The sequence below is a fragment of the Schistocerca piceifrons genome, chromosome 2 (assembly GCF_021461385.2).
Source record: "Schistocerca piceifrons isolate TAMUIC-IGC-003096 chromosome 2, iqSchPice1.1, whole genome shotgun sequence".
NCBI classification, from domain to species: domain Eukaryota; kingdom Metazoa; phylum Arthropoda; class Insecta; order Orthoptera; family Acrididae; genus Schistocerca; species Schistocerca piceifrons.
The window spans coordinates 76,391,668-76,412,602 of record NC_060139.1 but is presented as its reverse complement, the minus strand read 5'-3'; the positions used below and the strand labels follow the sequence as shown (position 1 = coordinate 76,412,602).

The following is a 20,935-nucleotide window of genomic DNA, read 5'->3' as shown; positions in this document are numbered from 1 at the left end:
GGTCTCAAATCATCCGACTTTTCCTCTTTGCTACTATTCCCTTTGCTTCTCCTTCGGCGGTCTTTCTTCGTTTCTGCTGCAGTCTCTACCGATAGGGGCGGTTCAGGCAAACTGATCTGCACCCGCTCCGGTATCTCACACGGCTTAGTTTCAGAGGTGGCTGGCGCATCGTTGTTATCCAGCGGTAACTGCCCCGGTGAGGATGACGGTGCCGGATCGACGTCCGTCCTACCGCAAATGTCTTTGGCACTGCATTCCACCTGAACTGGCATCTCCGCCTCGCTAACACGTTCCGGCTGCCGAGGTGGTGGTACCGTCCCCGCGACTACCTCACTCAATAGCGGAACAAGCTTTTCACTACCGTCTGCAGGACGTTCCCGTGGAAGTTGAAATGGACGTCGACGTGTACAGTTCATCCGCAGATGTTCTGTTGAATGGCAGATCGAACAGGTAAGGGGTTGTCCAATGTAACTTACCTGTGCACGACAGCCGCCAATGGCAACATACGAAGGTATATGCTTTTTTAAGTCCACACGTACACTTCGCACCCCGCTGTTAACTTGGTAGTGATATGCACTCGACCATTTTTCATTGGTAACCGACAAAACAACGCCGTACAGTGAGAGAGAACGCGCTATCAGGTCATTAGGGCACTCAGGTGGCACATTAAATACCCTGACGGTTCTCACTCCGTATCCCGAAGGCACGATTTGGACATTGCTAATACTGCCATCATTATGACGAAATGGTCTCACACCAGCATGCTCCTCAACGAATTTCTCATAAGTGTCACTCGAAATAAATTTGATAAATAACGAGTACTGCACAAAGTCCAACTGGAACGTGTCGACTATATCTTCCGGCAATTTCAGATCCTCAAAAATCCACTCATGGATTTCGAAAGCCGTCGGTCGCAAGGCAGCACGATCGAAAACACACTGAACGCTGTTCGCTCTGTTAATTGTCGACATCTTACTTACAACAGTGGTACAGAAACAAACGTTAACAGCGCCCGCACACGCTGCGCAGCTCTCCACCGCAGCACTGCTCGCGACGTAAACACTGGCCCGCGCTACCGCCCGTCACCGCGCGATGTGCACTGGCCGAGTGCCTGAGCACGACTGTACCATCTGAGCTACCGAAGCACGACTCACGCCCAGTACTCACAGCTTTCCTTCTGTCAGTATCTCGTCTCCTACATTCCAAACTTTACAGAAGCTCTCCTGAGAAACTTGCGGAACTAGCACTCCTCAAAGAAAGGATATTGCGGAGACTTGGGTTAGCCACAGACTGGGGGATGTTTCCAGAATGAGAATTTCACTCTGCAGCGGAGTGTTCGCTGATATGAAACTTCCTGGCAGATTAAAACTGTGTGCCCGACCGAGACTCGAACTCGGGACCTTTGCCTTTCGCGGGCAAGTGCTCCACCATCTGAGCTACCAAAGCACGACTCACGCCCAGTACTCACAATTTACTTCTGCCAGTATCTCGTCTCCTACCTTCCAAACCTTACAGAAGCTCTCCTGCGAACCTTGCAGAACTAGCACTCCTGAAAGAAAGGATATTGCGGAGACATGGCTTAGCCACAGCCTGGGGGATGTTTCCAGAATGAGATTTTCACTCTGCAGCGGAGTGTGCGCTGATATGATACTTCCTGGCAGATTAAAACTGTGTTCCCGAACGAGACTCGAACTCGGGACCTTTGCCTTTCGCGGGCAAGTGCTCTACCCTCTGAGCTACCAAAGCACGACTCACGCCCAGTACTCACAGCTTTACTTCTTCCAGTATCTCGTCTCCTACCTTCCAGACTTTACAGAAGCTCTCCTGCGAACCTTGGAGAACTAGCACTCCTGAGAGAAAGGATATTGCGGAGACATGGCTTAGCCACAGCCTGGGGGATGTTTCCAGAATAAGATTTTCACTCTGCAGCGGGGTGTGCGCTGATATGAAACTTCCTGGTAGATTGAAACTGTGTGCCCGGCCGTGACTCGAACTCGGGGCCTTTGCCTTTCGTGGACAAGTGCTCTACCACCTGAGCTACCGAAGCACGACTCTCGCCCAGTACTCACAGCTTTACTTCTGCCAGTATCTCGTCTCCTAATTTCCAAAACTTTACAGAAGCTCTCCTGCGAACCTTGCAGAACTAGCACTCCTGAAAGAAAGGATATTGCGGAGACATGGCTTAGCCAAAGCCTGGGGAATGTTTCCAGAATGAGATTTTCACTCTGCAGCGGAGTGTGCGCTGATATGAAACTTCCTGGCAGATTAAAAACTGTGTGTCTGACAGAGACTCGAACTCGGGACCTTAGCCTTTTGCGGGAAAGTGCTCTACCATCTGAGCTACCGAAGCACGACTCACGCCCATTACTCACAGCTTTACTTCTGCCAGTATCTCGTCTCCTACCTTCCAAAACTTTACAGAAGCTCTCCTGCGAACCTTGCAGAACTAGCTTAAACGCATGCCTTTCGGCTTCCTCTCATAGTGGCTTGGCTGTCTTGCCAAGTCACAACAACTTCGTAGTAGGAAGTACTTTGCTTACTGATGTGAAGTAAAAGACCATAGCCCTTCGGAACTGTCTCCTTATGGCACACCAAAGGAGGAGACTGTGCATAAAGAAATTAAATGTCTGTTGTAATGGGGTATAAAGGAGAGAAGCTAGTATTGTAGACCACTTGTTGTCGCAATTGAACTGGATGGATCCATGTGAATAACTTAAGATGCAAAAGCCAATAAATAAAATAATAATTCCAGTAATGGATAGACCAGAAAAATTAGACAAACTTATTACATAATCTAAGGTGTACAGGTTATGGCTTGTACTGATTTAACAGCTAGATTTTTGGCAACTGCCGCTAGTAAGAAAGCAGAAGGCACACCACATTCATTTACATGAGCTAGTTTTATCACTTCAGAGTGGCACCATTTGATTTAAATGTCTCTTTCAGCATTTATGTACACTCCTGGAAATGGAAAAAAGAACACATTGACACCGGTGTGTCAGACCCACCATACTTGCTCCGGACACTGCGAGAGGGCTGTACAAGCAATGATCACACGCACGGCACAGCGGACACACCAGGAACCGCGGTGTTGGCCGTCGAATGGCGCTAGCTGCGCAGCATTTGTGCACCGCCGCCGTCAGTGTCAGCCAGTTTGCCGTGGCATACGGAGCTCCATCGCAGTCTTTAACACTGGTAGCATGCCGCGACAGCGTGGACGTGAACCGTATGTGCAGTTGACGGACTTTGAGCGAGGGCGTATAGTGGGCATGCGGGAGGCCGGGTGGACGTACCGCCGAATTGCTCAACACGTGGGGCGTGAGGTCTCCACAGTACATCGATGTTGTCGCCAGTGGTCGGCGGAAGGTGCAGGTGCCCGTCGACCTGGGACCGGACCGCAGCGACGCACGGATGCACGCCAAGACCGTAGGATCCTACGCAGTGCCGTAGGGGACCGCACCGCCACTTCCCAGCAAATTAGGGACACTGTTGCTGCTGGGGTATCGGCGAGGACCATTCGCAACCGTCTCCATGAAGCTGGGCTACGGTCCCACACACCGTTAGGCCGTCTTCCGCTCACGCCCCAACATCGTGCAGCCCGCCTCCAGTGGTGTCGCGACAGGCGTGAATGGAGGGACGAATGGAGACGTGTCGTCTTCAGCGATGAGAGTCGCTTCTGCCTTGGTGCCAATGATGGTCGTATGCGTGTTTGGCGCCGTGCAGGTGAGCGCCACAATCAGGACTGCATACGACCGAGGCACACACGGCCAACACCCGGCATCATGGTGTGGGGAGCGATCTCCTACACTGGCCGTACACCACTGGTGATCGTCGAGGGGACACTGAATAGTGCACCGTACATCCAAACCGTCATCGAACCCATCTTTCTACCATTCCTAGACCGGCAAGGGAACTTGCTGTTCCAACAGGACAATGCACGTCCGCATGTATCCCGTGCCACCCAACGTGCTCTAGAAGGTGTAAGTCAACTACCCTGGCCAGCAAGATCTCCGGATCTGTCCCCCATTGAGCATGTTTGGGACTGGATGAAGCGTCGTCTCACGCGGTCTGCACGTCCAGCACGAACGCTGGTCCAACTGAGGCGCCAGGTGGAAATGGCATGGCAAGCCGTTCCACAGGACTACATCCAGCATCTCTACGATCGTCTCCATGGGAGAATAGCAGCCTGCATTGCTGCGAAAGGTGGATATACACTGTACTAGTGCCGACATTGTGCATGCTCTGTTGCCTGTGTCTATGTGCCTGTGGTTCTGTCAGTGTGATCATGTGATGTATCTGACCCCAGGAATGTGTCAATAAAGTTTCCCCTTCCTGGGACAATGAATTCACGGTGTTCTTATTTCAATTTCCAGGAGTGTATATGTTGAGATGGGTATTAGGAGAGTAAGCGTTGTCAAAAACTACATGTTACATGCGTGATGTATTAACTCCAGCTAATAACTGGAATGTACACAGTGCACTAGCTGATGATTTAATAATATGGAAAAGAAAGTGAGGCAAGTATTGGAGAAAGTGGAGTATTTTAAAAGAGAAAAGCATCGAATCAACAGATGAATGGGCTCACGTACAGCATTACCCCAAGATAGTCTGAGGAATACACTGCTGACAGAAAAGCGCAGCACCAAGAAGGACTTATGCAACATAAACGAAAGTTGTTAGGCGTGTTTCTACATCTGTCGATGCTGTCTGTTCAGATTTCGCCACAGTGGCTTAAGCGTGGCGCTAGTAACGTCACAATGAGGATGTAAATCAGGTTTGCTTAACGCTGTAAAGGTCGTGGTGACCTGGTGTCAGTCAAGAATGCCTTTAAGGAGGCAAAGATGCCACAATCAATACCTCACTGAGTTTGAATAAGGGCTACGAGAAGCCGCATGTACCTGCTGCGATACTGCAGGCAGACGTGGCAGGAATGTAGCCACTGTACATGACTGCTGGCAGAAGCTGTCAGGTCAATGTAAAGTCGCAAAAAGACCAGGTTCCAGATGGCCACGTGGCACTACCGAGAGGGAAGACTATCGTGTTTTGCGTGTGGCTCTGGCGCGTTGCATTGAATCTGCAGCAGTAATCTGAGCAGCAGTTAACACCACAGTGGCACAACGATCTGTTACAGATCGTTTACTTCAAGGAGAGCTCCGGACCAGACGCCCTGTAGCGTGCATTCCAATAACCCAAACCACCGCCATTTGTGAGAGCTCGTTGGAGGGCAGAGTGGAAGTATGTTGTAGTGTTTGATGAACGCTGTTTCTAGCTCGGTGCCAGTGACGGTCATGTGTTAGGAAGAAGCCAGTTGAGGGCCTGCAATCAACCTGCTTATGTGGTAGACACACTGGTCCTATACCTGGAGTGGCGCTATGGAGTGCGATTTCGTATGAGAGCAGGAACGCTCTCGTGGTTAACCCACGCACCCTGACTGCGAATTTGTTCGTCGGTCTGGTGATTTGACCTGCTGCGCTGTCACTCATGAACAGCATTCTAGGAGGTGGTTTCCAACATACCGCATTTGGAACCCAACAGGCTCTACATGTTGACATGTTGTCTTGGCATGCTCAATCACCAGATCTGCCCCCAATTGAGCACATGTGGGGTATCATTAGGCAACTCCAGCATCGTTCAGAAACAGCATTAATCACCCCTGTTTTGATCGACCAAGTGCAACGGGCATAGACTCCACCCCACGAACTGACATTGAACACCTGTACAACACAATGAATTCACATTTGCATGCTGACATTCAACATAACGATGATTACACTGGTTATTAATGTAACAACATTTCACATTTCGCAATTACACTAACCTGTGATCTTCCAACGTTAATCATTTGAATATGTTACCTACACAAATGTATTTCTGAAATTTCATTATTCTAAATTATTTTATGGTGTTGAGATTTCTTTTTCTATTAGTCTAGTTGCAGTATACTTGCATGGGCCACTACCTGCAACCAAATGAGGATTTAACTCGGCAATCCACGCTTCGATTGGCACGACTGTTACACATTTGCTACCACTTTGATGTCAGGTAAAACTATATCCCTTGTCGAAAAATACTAGTAATGTCATAACACATAATACGAAGAAAGATTACGTGAAAATTATTGGTTAGTTGCAAAAAGATCTTATTAATAATGGTTCGCTGTTTATCGGAAAAGTAGGCCACAACTTATTAAGGGAAACATAAGCAGTACCAGTTTATATATCTAAAATACTTTCCATCATACAGTCCTGCAGGCTAAGTGATGAGAGACAGCTAGACTGTGCTAAAACACTCAGTGTGGCAAAAGAACTTCAAGACATTTGAACAAATAATGAATGAGTTACTACACTCAGTGATAGAATTATCATCACATGAAGTAATACTTGGTTGAAGTCTTTAAATATTTATGAGTAAGTTGCTACATTTTCTTTTAAAAGGAAGATTTCGTAAGATGAAAACCCAAAAAAAGAAAATGGTGAAAGTGACAAATGTACACTCATGGGGCAATGGCAGAATTTTTCCTGACAGGAGATTTAGTCTTGGTGAAAGTGAGGACTAGTTTATCAAAAAATAAGTTCCTGTAATTAAGAAATTCCATGAAATCTATGAGGATCTATACTGGATTATACCGGGTGGTTATAATTAAACTTTCCCTATTTAACACATTATAACACAGAAACTAATTACCATACGTGTACCAAACATGGTATCATTAATGTCAAGGACATGGAGAAAAGAAATAATGCAGACTCAGTTCAACTGAAACACTTTCAATGTATTGCTACGATGCATCTTACCATCCGTGTCCAGAAGAGTCTGAAAGAGCAGGATTGTAGTCTACGCAGCGGGACGAAGCATGTTCGTATGTATGCTGGCTACCTCTCTTGATATGCTCCCCTTCAGATCAGCAAATGTGTGAACGATCCCCTGGTAAACCCTGTCCTTCAGGTAACCCCAAAACCAGAAATTACAGGGAGGGAGATCAGACGATCGATACCGGCCAAGCATTTGGTAACGATCGGCTGCCAATTCGATCGCTTCCCAATGTGTTTCGGAGAGGCAGTAAAACTTCACGAGGGATTTGCGGTGGGGCCCCATCTTGCATGAAAACTGTTGAGTTCAATGCGTCTCTCTCCTTTAGGATGAGTATGACATGCTGGCAAAGTATATCGCAGTAGTGCTGGCCAGTTACAATGCGCGTCTTTGGTCCTTGAGCTCCAACCTGTTCAAGAAAGAATGGGCCAATGATGAACGTAGCAGTGGAAGTCACACCAGACTATGACACATTCACTACATAGAGGAACTTCATGTACAGTACTGGAGGTGAAGATCTCCACATTCGGTAGTTCTGTGTGTTCACCTCAAACGTCAGAGAAAAAGGAGCCTCGTCTGTCCATAGGATGGTCGAGGGCCAGCCCTCGTCAACCTCAATCCTTGTGAGAAAGTGGAGAGCGAAGTCAACACGTCGTTTTGCATCCTGTGGTGCAAGCTGCAGCACGATATGTATCTTGTACGGATACCATTTGAGAATGGTTCGAAGCACTTTCCGTACAGTTGACCAGGGGATGTTCAACTGTCGTGATACAGCAAGCGCATTGCCTGACAATCGGGAACTGCGCGCAGCGTTAGTCTGCCATTGCAACAGCCATTTTATCAACCACCTGTGGTGCAACAGGTCGTCGGCATTTTCCCGGAGCGACGCCGAGTTCTCCGGTGGATTCGAACTTCTTCGTCATGCTCTTCACAGCAGAGAAAGAGGACCCTTCCGTGATCCTTTCAGCCAGCGATATTTTTGAAGTGCAGCCGCAGCATTACTGTTGTTTTGATAACAGAGCTTCACCAGTAATGTCCTGCTCCTTTTGTCCAAGCTCATGTTGACACACCAACAAGTGCACTGTGCTAGTCAGATATGTGAGACTATCAATCAAGATGACTGATCACGGCACCTGGTGGCCATCTACATCTACATCTACATTTATACTCCGCAAGCCACCCAACGGTGTGTGGCGGAGGGCACTTTACGTGCCACTGTCATTACCTTCCTTTCCTGTTCCAGTCGCGTATGGTTCGCGGGAAGAACGACTGTCTGAAAGCCTCCGTGCGCGCTCGAATCTCTCTAATTTTACATTCGTGATCTCCTCGGGAGGTATAAGTAGGGGGAAGCAATATATTCGATACCTCATCCAGAAACGCACCCTCTCGAAACCTGGCGAGCAAGCTACACCGCGATGCAGAGCGCCTCTCTTGCAGAGTCTGCCACTTGAGTTTATTAAACATCTCCGTAACGCTATCACGGTTACCAAATAACCCTGTGACGAAACGCGCCGCTCTTCTTTGGATCTTCTCTATCTCCTCCGTCAGACCGATCTGGTACGGATCCCACACTGATGAGCAATACTCAAGTATAGGTCGAACGAGTGTTTTGTAAGCCACCTCCTTTGTTGATGGACTACATTTTCTAAGCACTCTCCCAATGAATCTCAACCTGGTACCCGCCTTACCTGGTTGAGATTCATTGGGAGAGTGCCATAGTTGGGACTGGACGTTGCCGCTGTGATGCATGGAAATCTATGCACCCCATGCTCTGGACATTAATGCCACCAAGTTTTGTACTCGTACGGTAATTAGTTTCCTTGTTATAACGTGTTAAATAGGGAATGTGTAGTTATAACCACCCGTTATGTATAGCAGGTTCTAATGCTGTGGAACTGGCAACAGCTGTAACAAATATGTCGAAACATATCTGTAACAGTGTAGACGTTACACCCTACTGTGTATAAAAATTTAGATGTGTTTTTATTACACTGCAAAACAAGACATTCCTTTCAATGAAAATTAAGATCTAATCATATAAGTAAGTACTATGTTCAGTAATTAATTATATTACGCTATGTCAATTCTAATTTAATTAATGTTTGTTTAATGCTTCTATAATGATCTATGGCACCAGCCACTAACGTTTTACATTTCGTGGATAATATGAAGTACATAAAAGATCAGAGTGCACTGCGTTAGTGCGACGGCTGTAAAAATAGCTGAGTGTATCCAGAACCACCAGAGGACTGATGTGAGTTACAAGGCTTGTGAGTCAAAAGGCAGTGAACTGCGTGGTGATGGCAGTGTAATCAAGGACACATCAGCGTCCAGCTAAAGGAAAACAAGGGTCGCAATGCTGTTTGATGTGTAATAGCTGTCATAAGTTTCCATGCTTCCTTAAAAATACACAAAGCGATTATTTGCTCACTGAATAGATCGTAATTAGTGTGTCACTTGTATTGATGTATGTTTATTTAGATGATTTCGTTACTGCTCTAAGTATTATTAATATATGATGACTTTATTTCAGGTTGATAATATTTTTATATGCACGTAATATATTCCTTTTTGATATTTACTTCATGTAAGACTGTATTCAAGAAAAGCAAAGAGGAGATGCCAAAACTGAATTCAACAACCAGACCATGAATCAATGGCTGATTTTGCACAACCAACAAGAACATGCATATGAGAAATTTACACTATTAACCAGTAGCATGGCTCTATTGTTAGTACTGGGTACAAATGAGCAGAGAGTCGTTACCAAATGAATGACAATCAGAAATATTAAATCATATTATATTGTATTGCTATATTTGTAAAATTAATTTTCACCTATGGTAGTTGAAAACATATAGTACACCCAGATAATTGATAGTGATAGTAACAATGTTTTCGTTGTTTGCAATATCTTTCTGACAGTACATATGAACATCTTAGGATTTCTATGATTAAATGCAATTTCAGAATTTGTTCAACCAAAATAGCAGTGTATTATCATTGTAATGGTGTGAATAAACCCCCAGTCCAAGTAGGTTTGGACCTTGTTTTAACTCTTTTTTTTTTTAATTTCAGTATCTAATAAAAATAGAAAATATTAAGAAAGAATTTGTTCAGGGGTTGTGTGGCACAAGTGCTACTTTGCACGTTATGATTTATCATATTTTACGGAGTAAAATACGCTGTTGTTGCCATGCATGCCACTGGAAAAGGCAGGTCACCTGCTCCACTAGCGACAGAAGTTCATGTAACATTGTTAGCGAATATGTGGAAGTAGATGTGAGTAGACTAAGCTATATTTGAGAGATGACAGATAGTAGGAAATCTTGCATCAAGCTTTGGCGCCAAGATACTTAATGTCCAGTATTAATATTTTATATTTAATTGCTTAGGAAACAAATTTGACAATACTAAATACTTTTCCCATTTAGATGTCGATGTTTATTACTATTATTCGAATTCAGCATTTCACAACCCTGCTGATTTATGACATCACATTATTTTACTTCTTTTGGCTACCCAATACTTCATTCTTGGACTTGTTGTTCTCTCCTCTCTTCTGTCCATGTCCCTCCTTTCTTCTTCTGTGTTTTATTCTGAAAATTCTGACCTGTTTGTATATTTCTCCGATTTCATGTCGTTCTCTGTTATCCACAACTCTTGTACATCATTTCAAACTCTTGCAAACCATGAAATTTGGGTTACTGAACTTTTGTCAAAGAATTTGAATACTTTTTGTCAGCATATTGTTATCCATTCTTTTATGTTGCCACGAAACGTAATCCTCCGTTTCCTCATTGTATCTACTACATTCTCAGCTTTCTCATACACCTGTTTGTCGCTCCTCAAATTCCAAATCCTATTTTCTTTCCTTGGACTTATATTTTTCGAATTATTCTTCCTTAATTTTCTCCAAATTACTTAACTGTTTAGCTGTGTTTATGGCGAAACATCCTGAGACATAAAGGCACCCAGTTATAATCACCAAACTGTCACACCTCAATTTTGTATTAATAAAAAAACTAAACTCTGCCCGAACAGGCCATGAAGACCCATCGGTACGGAGCGGCCGCCGTGTCATCCTCAGTCCACAGGCGTCACTGGATGCGACTTTGGAGGGGCACGTGGTCAACACAACGCTCTCCCGAATGTACGTCACTTTACGAGACTGGAGCCGCTGCTTCTCAGTGAAGTAGCTCCTCATTTTGCCTCACAAAGTTTGAGTGCATCCCGCTTGCCAACAGCGCTCGCCAGACCGGATGGTTATCCATACAAGTGCTAGCCCAGTCCGACAGCGCTTAAATTCGGTGATCTGACGGGAACCGGTGTTACCACTGCGGCAAGGCCGTTGGCAATTTTGCCTGAATAAATAAGGATTTTTTATTGAGTCTGTTCTTTGTTGAGTGGAATGCCATTCACATTTTTGTGACTCTGTTTACATTTTTGTGACTCTGTTTACATTTTTGTGACTCTGTTTATGATTGCAGAGTATTTGGCTGGATTGTTTCTCCGAAGTATTTAAATTTTTATATTTCGAAACATATGATATAATTAAAAATGTGTTACTGAGACTGAAGAATGAATGAGAGTTGTTTTAAATAACATTATAATTGCTGAATCTCTCGTTACTAATATTTTGGCTATAGTGACAATCATAGATTTTTATTTTAATGTCTGCTGAACTGTTTGATTCAGACGCCAGCAAATTCCTCTCCTGTATCAAAATATTCATCTCAGACTTGCGTTTTCGCCTATAATCAATTATTTATTCAGTATTTAAATCTCTGTCTTCCTCTACAGTTCCTACCTACTACCTATCCCTCGAGTACCATGGAAGCAATTCCATGATATCTTTACCCATGTCCTATCATCCTGTCCTTTCTCTTGTTAATGTTTTCCGTATGCTCTGCTCCTCGCCAAATCTGCGGACAACTTCCTCACTTCTCATTTTACCAGTTCATCTAATTTTTTACATCTTTCTGTAACACTATCTCTCAAACGCTTCGATTATCTTATTTTCCAGTTCTCGACTAGTGCATGATTCACTTCCATGTAGTGCTGTGTTTCAAATGTACATTCTCCGAAATTTCTTCCACTAATTAAGGTCGATGTTTGATATTATTACGGTAGCCTTCTTTAAGCCAAGACTACCCTCTTCATGTGTGCTAGTCGGCTATTTTTGCCCTCCTCGCTTTGTCCATCGTGTTTTATCCCATCTGAAACCATAGTGCATGCTCATTACATGATGGTTCCTGCAAATTTTCAACGCAGAGTAGAAAAGTTATCAACTAATAATATATCGATAATATTTCACATGGAATTTTAATCCCACTCTTGAACCATTCTTTTATTTCCTTTATTCCTTCTTCGATATATGGCTTTAACTACACGGCAAAAGCCCGCATCCTCCTCTTAAGCCATTTGTAATACAAGCTCTTTGTTCTCGGTCTTCCATTCTTATTGTTCCATCTCGGCTCCTGTACATATTGTACACTCCTGGAAATGGAAAAAAGAACACATTGACACCGGTGTGTCAGACCCACCATACTTGCTCCGGACACTGCGAGAGGGCTGTACAAGCAATGATCACACGCACGGCACAGCGGACACACCAGGAACCGCGGTGTTGGCCGTCGAATGGCGCTAGCTGCGCAGCATTTGTGCACCGCCGCCGTCAGTGTCAGCCAGTTTGCCGTGGCATACGGAGCTCCATCGCAGTCTTTAACACTGGTAGCATGCCGCGACAGCGTGGACGTGAACCGTATGTGCAGTTGACGGACTTTGAGCGAGGGCGTATAGTGGGCATGCGGGAGGCCGGGTGGACGTACCGCCGAATTGCTCAACACGTGGGGCGTGAGGTCTCCACAGTACATCGATGTTGTCGCCAGTGGTCGGCGGAAGGTGCAGGTGCCCGTCGACCTGGGACCGGACCGCAGCGACGCACGGATGCACGCCAAGACCGTAGGATCCTACGCAGTGCCGTAGGGGACCACACCACCACTTCCCAGCAAATTAGGGACACTGTTGCTCCTGGGGTATCGGCGAGGACCATTCGCAACCGTCTCCATGAAGCTGGGCTACGGTCCTGCACACCGTTAGGCCGTCTTCCGCTCACGCCCCAACATCGTGCAGCCCGCCTCCAGTGGTGTCGCGACAGGCGTGAATGGAGGGACGAATGGAGACGTGTCGTCTTCAGCGATGAGAGTCGCTTCTGCCTTGGTGCCAATGATGGTCGTATGCGTGTTTGGCGCCGTGCAGGTGAGCACCACAATCAGGACTGTATACGACCGAGGCACACAGGGCCACACCCGGCATCATGGCGTGGGGAGCGATCTCCTACACTGGCCGTACACCGCTGGTGATCGTCGAGGGGACACTGAATAGTGCACGGTACATCCAAACCGTCATCGAACCCATCGTTCTACCATTCCTAGACCGGCAAGGGAACTTGCTGTTCCAACAGGACAATGCACGTCCGCATGTATCCCGTGCCACCCAACGTGCTCTAGAAGGTGTAAGTCAACTACCCTGGCCAGCAAGATCTCCGGATCTGTCCCCCATTGAGCATGTTTGGGACTGGATGAAGCGTCGTCTCACGCGGTCTGCACGTCCAGCACGAACGCTGGTCCAACTGAGGCGCCAGGTGGAAATGGCATGGTAAGCCGTTCCACAGGACTACATCCAGCATCTCTACGATCGTCTCCATGGGAGAATAGCAGCCTGCATTGCTGCGAAAGGTGGATATACACTGTACTAGTGCCGACATTGTGCATGCTCTGTTGCCTGTGTCTATGTGCCTGTGGTTCTGTCAGTGTGATCATGTGATGTATCTGACCCCAGGAATGTGTCAATAAAGTTTCCCCTTCCTGGGACAATTAATTCACGGTGTTCTTATTTCAATTTCCAGGAGTGTATATCACCTGTACTGTCTAATACTTTACACCCATTTTACTTAGAATTTCGAACATCTTTCACCATTGTACGAAGTCGATGATTTTTCGAGGTCACAAATTCCATAAACGTGTCTCATTTTTTCTGAAACCTTGCTTCCATTATCAAGCACAACTTCAGAACAGAATCTCTGATGCCGTTGACTTTCCTGAAGCCATACTGAATTTGGTGTTGTCGGAAGAGCGAGGTGTCAAGGTAAGTGAGGTAACCTCGCAACGGAAGCACAAGTAAACATAGTCGATACAAGTACCGACGAATGAGGGACGGTGGCGTAGACACTCGCAGAAGAGTTTCCCTACGCCATTGCATCAGCTCGCTTATTTACATCTGAGCGCAGCATCACTCAGTTTAGTCGTCAATCGTCGCTGAAGACAACAGCATCACGCTGTAAACACTCAAATAACGTCTTAACATCAATAGCAAACGTTATAACACAAACGTTTACATTTACATCGTAAATGAAGGGTAGAATCAAGTGCGTCGGTTTTTCATTGCAAAAACAGGCACACTTGATATTTGTCGATCATCGCGCCATCTACGACGAACGGGGAACACTGGTTTGAGTAAATCGTACGTATTTTTTGGTGTAGAATGCAAGTATTTAATTAAAATGGTGAGTTCCAATTTCAAAATGCAAAGCTGTCCCCACCCATGGACGAGGTACGGTTAGGAAATGGCCAGTTGCAGGGCAGACAGATGTCTTCTTTCTTAAATAACTTTTCATCTACAACTTCTTTTTTCGTATTAAGCGTCGTTTTCGAGATATTTGGTTGTCCTAAATTAAAACAAAGGTACAATATATAAACGTATCTCGACCTTATGAGCCAAATTGAAACAAAAAAAAAAAAAAAAAATGGTTCAAATGGCTCTGACCACTATGGGACTTAACTTCTCAGGTCATCAGTCCGCTAGAACTTAGAACTACTTAAACCTAACTAACCCAAGGACATCACACACACCCATGACCGAGGTAGGACTCGAACCTGCGACCGTAGCGGTCGCGTGGTTCCAGACTGTAGCGCCTAGAACCGCTCAGCCACCCCGGCCGGCCAAATTGAAACAGGTGATAGTGGGCCTGCAGTCGGTTAAATTGAGATAGGGAACGAATGGCCGTAAACGCATACTTATTGTGTTATGGACATACACATCGTACACAGCATAGCTACACCGTAGCTCATCGTAACTGTTCAAAGGTCTTCATCCGTTTCTACGGATGTTTCATACTCCAGCATCTTGACGTAATCCTAGAGGAAAAAATCCAACGGTCTGAGACAGGGCGATTGCGCTGGCCATGAGACAAGACCTCCTCTTCCAAACAACAATTGGGGTACGTATTGTTCAGGTGCTCGCGAACATTAAGTTGGAAGTGAGCTGGTGCACCATCACCTTGAAACCATATGCTTTATCTGACAACAAGGATTCAGCCGACATGAACTGTGGCAGCACATCTCGCATAACAGGTAACGTACACCACTCAAACATGGAATGCATCAGAGAAGGTCCTCTTAGGCGATTTTGGACAACGATCGCCCATACGTTGACAGAGAATCGTTGTTGGTGGCCACCGATGTGGGAGGCGTGGGGATTGTCCTCACTCTCGACAATACACTATCATCACTGTGAACAGTTACTATCAACTACGGTATGCGCTGTTATGTCCGTAACACAGTAAATACGCATTTCCAGCCACTGGCTCCGTAATCTCAATATAATCAGTTGTGGATCCACTGTCACCTACTTAAATTTCACCCAAAAGGTTTCTCACACCCTGTATATGCACATAATTCACAAGAATTCAGGTTTTTTTGGCAGTTGCATTTGGTGGAGTAAATATAGCTCAGTGTAGTGGTTTGATATTCAGTTTCCGATTACTTTTAAGACGTGTTGTTCTTCCGAAGAAAATATACGTGGTAAATTATGACCTCACAACGTAAATAATGCAAAATTTACATCAAATGAGAAAATAGTCAGCAGTCTGAACCTCAGGTAAGTCGTTCACTTCAGTATTCAGCGGGAGGGTCCGAGTAACGTCCCGCGAAGAGCACAATTTTCGTCTGCTGGTCCAGTATGAGGAACACAAATGGGTGATCCGCTCTGAAGACGGTGGGGCTTGGCGGCTCAGGTTCAAAAAGGGAATCAACAGCGACGTCCACTACTGCTGAAAAATAACGAGGTCTTAAAAAATTCCATTTCCACTAGGAGACAAAAACACATTTTTAGTGAAAGTGACCTGTTCTTGTGGTATTTAGTGTGGTAAGACAAACATCGTATGACCCTTTTTGTATTAACACTCAGTATTTCAAAACTACAAATTCTCGGTCCTCTGGAGAAGTACAACGGCCACTAGAGTGCGTTATTATTGTTCGTGTTGAATTTCTTACCAGGCGCCAGCCGCCTTGACCTAGCGGTTCCAGGCCCTTCAGTCCGGAATCGCGCTGCTGCTAGGGTCGCAGAATCGAATCCTGCCTCGGGCACGGATGTGTGTGATGTCCTTAGGTTCGTTAGGTTTAAGTAGTTTTAAATCTATGGGACTTATGACCTCAGATGTTAAGTCGCATAGTGCTTATAGCCATTTGAACCATTCTTACCAGGCCTGGTGGGGCATGTAAGGGAGAGAGCAGCATCAGATGTTGAGTGACAACCATGTAGGACACTGGGATGCCGCATACGTATGCGAGACAGCGTTAACAGCACCTGATGGAGTTTAAAAGGAGCCTAGTTGTGGGTCTCCGTTGGTGTGCTGGAGCGTTCTTGCAATACCCAGATTTGTGGGCCATTCGGACGTTACAGTCGCCCGGTGTTTAGCTGCACACGGAGGCATACCTATCGCCAGAGGTTTCAATCAACCACACCTGATCAGCACAAGGGAGGCTGCCGTATTGTGCACCGAGCACATCCGCGCCTGCCATCCGAGAACAAGTACTGGACTCCCTCCTACTTTCTAATACAAGCAGCACCATTGGTCAGAGACATGCTCAAAAATGGCACTATGGGACTTAACATATGAGGTCATCAGTCCCACAGAACTTACAACTACTTAAACCTAAGTAACCTAAGGACGTCACACACATCCATGACCGAGGCAGGATTCGAACCTGCGACTGTAGCGGCCACAACGGCCGGTGGTCAGAGAGATGCAGCAGGAATATGGAATTACAGTCCCATGCATATGCTGCCGTTAACATCACAATGGCTGAGGTCGGAGTGGTGGCGTGAGCAAAGATCATATACTCCTAATGAATGACGTCGTATTGTGCTCAGCGTTGAACTTCTGTTTTTGCACTGCGTCGGATGACCGTCATCGGCGAGGATGGCGGCGACGTTGGGGAGAGGTCCCATTCTTCCAACGTGTTGGAGAGGCTCAGCCGTGTTAGTACTGACGTCATTGCGTGGGGGGCTTCAGGAACTCTGACAGCACAACGGAACGTCACTGACATCCTGCCAGCTAGTCTGTCATCTCTCACGTCACAGTAACGTGGTGACATTTTTCAACAGGATAATGCTCCTCCACACAAGGCACGTGTGTCTGTGAAGTGGCTGCGTGATGTTGAAGCAGTACCGTGACCAGAAAGATCCACAGATCTCTCCCAGATATAATTTGTGTGGGACCAGCTCGGGTGTCAACTATATCCCAGTGCCACTGTCTACAACGTGAAGCACAAGTTACCACAGTTGTAAGCCAGCTTACTCTGAAGGGGATACAACACCTTGCCAAAGGAATCTGTGCATGCATCCAGACCACAAGAGATGCATCACCATCCTAACAAGTGGGATAATACTGCCAAGTTCTTGGTAAATTTTACTACTTCTTCCGCTAACAGAAATCACATCACTTACAGTACACTCTCTACGAGTGACGTTTTATGTCGTTTCCTCATCCCGTTGAGGGTGCCTCAATGTCTTTTTGTCAAGCAGTGTACATCTCATATTACCTAGAGTTTAAATTTATAATATGATTTGAAGTTTTCGTGGCAGATGTTGCAGTACAAGTCGTAACTACTATGACAACTTCTTTGACTCCTTTTCATTATTTACGGCAGTTCATTCTGTTGCAACGCAGCCACACTTTTCTGTTTTTAGAGCGTTCGGTTCTAAAAACTGTCCTGACAGTTTCTGTTACATTTATGGTAAGTTTGTGGGCAAAAAGCATCAAAGGAACTTTAGAGACATAGTTAGTAAAATGTACGTCTCATACTTCGGACCTAAAATTGGTTACCAGGGTCTCATAAAATTTAAAAAAAAATAAGCCTTTGGATTTTCTATACCAATTACAATGGAGGAACCATTCTAATGATTAGTAGTGTACATGTCACTGCCTACAACTCACACGCTACAAAAATAATTAGGTACCTAACCGTAAGTCTGCAATTTAGCTAGTGGATGATGGTTCAGAATTTCATGCTCCTAAGCCATCAAAAGCTTTTCATTACTTTATCCGAGATACTGACTAAAGGAGCGAATATAAAAATGTAGCAAATGAAGCAGACGAAAGAGAATAAGGACATTTAAAATAGATAAGCAGGAATGCCTGCAGGACAAATGCAAGGCTGTAGAAGCATGCGTAACTAGGGGACATAAAAGCTGAAATGTGGGAGGGCTGTGTAACGGAAATAAACTTGAGGACAGCAAAATAGAAGGAGAAGAGAAAGTAACGGAAGATAAGATGGGAGTTAAAAGACGCAACTCGAACTAATAGCGCTGGAGCAGACGGCATTCCCTTGGAATTAGTGAGAGCCCAGGAAGAGTCAGCCATGCAAAATATGAGACAGACGAATACCCTTAGAACTCAAGAAGAGTGTAATAAATTCAGTTCCAAAGAAGGGAATTTCTGATGGGCGTGAATATTACCGAATAATGAATATCACCGAATAATTAGTTTGATATATCATGTTTGCAAAGTTAGGAAACGAATTAATTACAGAAGAATGGAAAAACGTATAGAAGCCGACCTCAGGGAAGATCAGTCTCGCTTCCGGAAGAATGTAGAACCTGTAAGCCAATACTGACTCTAAGTCTTGTATTAGATGTTAGGTAAAAGAAAGACAAACCGTTTACAACATTTGTGGATTTAGAGAAAGCTTTTGACACTTACTGGAATACACTCCTTGAAGGTACCTGTGATAAAATAGCGGGAGTGGAAGATTATTCATAACTATTACAGAAACGAAACTGTGTTATAGGAGTCGAAGAACATGGAAGAGGTGATTGTGATGAAGGGAGTGAAACAAAGTTGTAGCCTATGCCCAATGTTAATCAAAGTGTATATTGAGCAAACAGTAAAGGAACCCAAGGAAAAACTTGAGGAGCGGGAGTTTCAGGGAGAAGAAATATAAACTTCGAGGTTTGCCGGTGGCAAAAGGAAATAGATGAGCAATCGAACGAAATGGATAGTGCCTTTAAGACGGTTTGTAACATGAATATGAACAAAAGCAAAACATGAGTCAGACGAGGCTGATGAATATGAAATAAAGTAGTCGATGAGTTTCGCTATTTGGCCAGCAAAGAAATAATGGTGGTCTAATTGAGGACAATGCAAAATGCAGACTAACCATCGCAATAGAAGTATTATGAAAAAGGTGAATTTGTTAAGATCTAAGATACATTTAAATGTTATGAAGTCTTTTCTCAAAGTATTTATATGGAGTGTAACCTTTTACGGAAGTGAAACGTGAACGATAAACAGTTCAGGCAAGAAGAGAATAGAAACTTCCGAAATGAGACAGCAAAAAAGGATTCCGAAGATTCGATGTGTAGTCGAGTAACTAATGAGCGGGTACTGAATACAAATGGGGAAAAACGAATTTAGGACACAAGTTGACTAAAAGAAGGCCACAACATGAAGCACCAATAAATAGTTAGTTTGGTAATCGAGCGAAGTGTGGGTGGTGAAAATTGTAGTTGGAGATACAGAGACAAATACAGTCAGCAGATTCAGTTGGATTAAGGTTGTTGCAGTTAGAGATGAAAAGGTTTACTGAAGCTAGGCTAGAGTGCAGAGCTGCATCAAACAAGTCTTGGGAGAGAGACCACAACACCACCCTGGACATTTGTAGTGATGCCCAGTGCAATGCACATGGACAATATCATGATGAGTTTTATTGTGCATTGCACTTCCGACTTTTTAGTACCAATCCCGTTCACATAAACCGCACTAAATGGTGTAATAATTTGGATCACCATTCGTCCAGAAGAAACAGGCCTACAAGAATAGTTTTGAAGACTAAAGAACATTTAGTGTAAGTACTTCATGAATCCGAAAGGATTTCGCACCAAATCTACACATTTCGTTGACCCAAATGGAAAACTTCGTGAAAGCCTTAGCCAAATATATACAATATTTTGTTCTCTGCGATAAGATTTCTCATATACAGAAGCGAAATCGAAAGAAGTCACGTTCGTTGGATTTGGTACTCGGAAAAATTATGTTCGATTCCAACTTTGAACTAAAAATCCCCGTAATTGAGAGAGGAGTTTTGATAGCCAGATTAAATTTGTCTTTGCAGCAGAGTGTAGGAAGCTATGAAACTTCCTGGCGAACTATGTGCCGGTGCAGGACTTGAACGTGAGACATTTGCATTCGTGGACAAGTGCAGTACCGAGTAAGATATCCTATCATCACTCACGACGTGCCCTGACAGGGTTCCACCAGTACATCATTTTCTACCCTGAAAATTTCACAGTTCTTCCACATTTCTTTTGGGACCAGCACTCCTGGAAGAAATGATACAGCTAGAACGGGACTTAGCCACAGACTAGTTTGGAAAGTGGAAGATGTAGTCCTGGTGGAATTAGGGCTGTCGTGGCCGTTTCTGAGTCGTAACTGGTTAGCTCAGTTAGTGGAGCACTTGCCTGCGAAAGACGAATGTCTGCTGTTCGAGTTCTGGTCCGTCACACAGATTAATCTGACAGGAAGTTTCGGTTTGGGTTTCATTCAAGAAGGTTTTTACTGAGTCCTTAGGCAACAAAAGGCTGTGCGTTATGCAGGGTGACAACAAAACATTTCCAAAAATCATGACTCAGAAAAGATTAGATACAGAGCATCGTGGATTGTTGTACAAAATTAGCAACCCTCGAAGTTTCTTTTCCGTTATGCCAGTGTGACCAACGTGTCACCCATAGAACATCAAGGCGATATTCGAATTCTGCCCATGTATGGGTCTGTATTGTAGCA

The 20,935-nt window shown here is 44.9% G+C and overlaps 1 protein-coding gene across 3 annotated transcripts in view; it reads right to left on the bottom strand.

The window, feature by feature from the left end:
• LOC124776206 (leukocyte elastase inhibitor-like) overlaps positions 1-20,935 on the bottom strand; it is a 208,841-nt gene that overhangs the window by 54,542 nt on the left and 133,364 nt on the right. Inside the window, exon 8 of one of the 3 annotated variants that reach the window (XM_047251052.1) lies at positions 15,750-15,919. The exons of the other annotated variants lie outside the window; for them this stretch is intronic. Within the exon in view, the coding sequence (XP_047107008.1) occupies positions 15,765-15,919 (155 nt within the window). The 3' untranslated portion in view covers positions 15,750-15,764. Of the gene's footprint in view, positions 1-15,749; positions 15,920-20,935 lie in introns of those variants that run through there. 3 annotated transcript variants of the gene reach the window in all.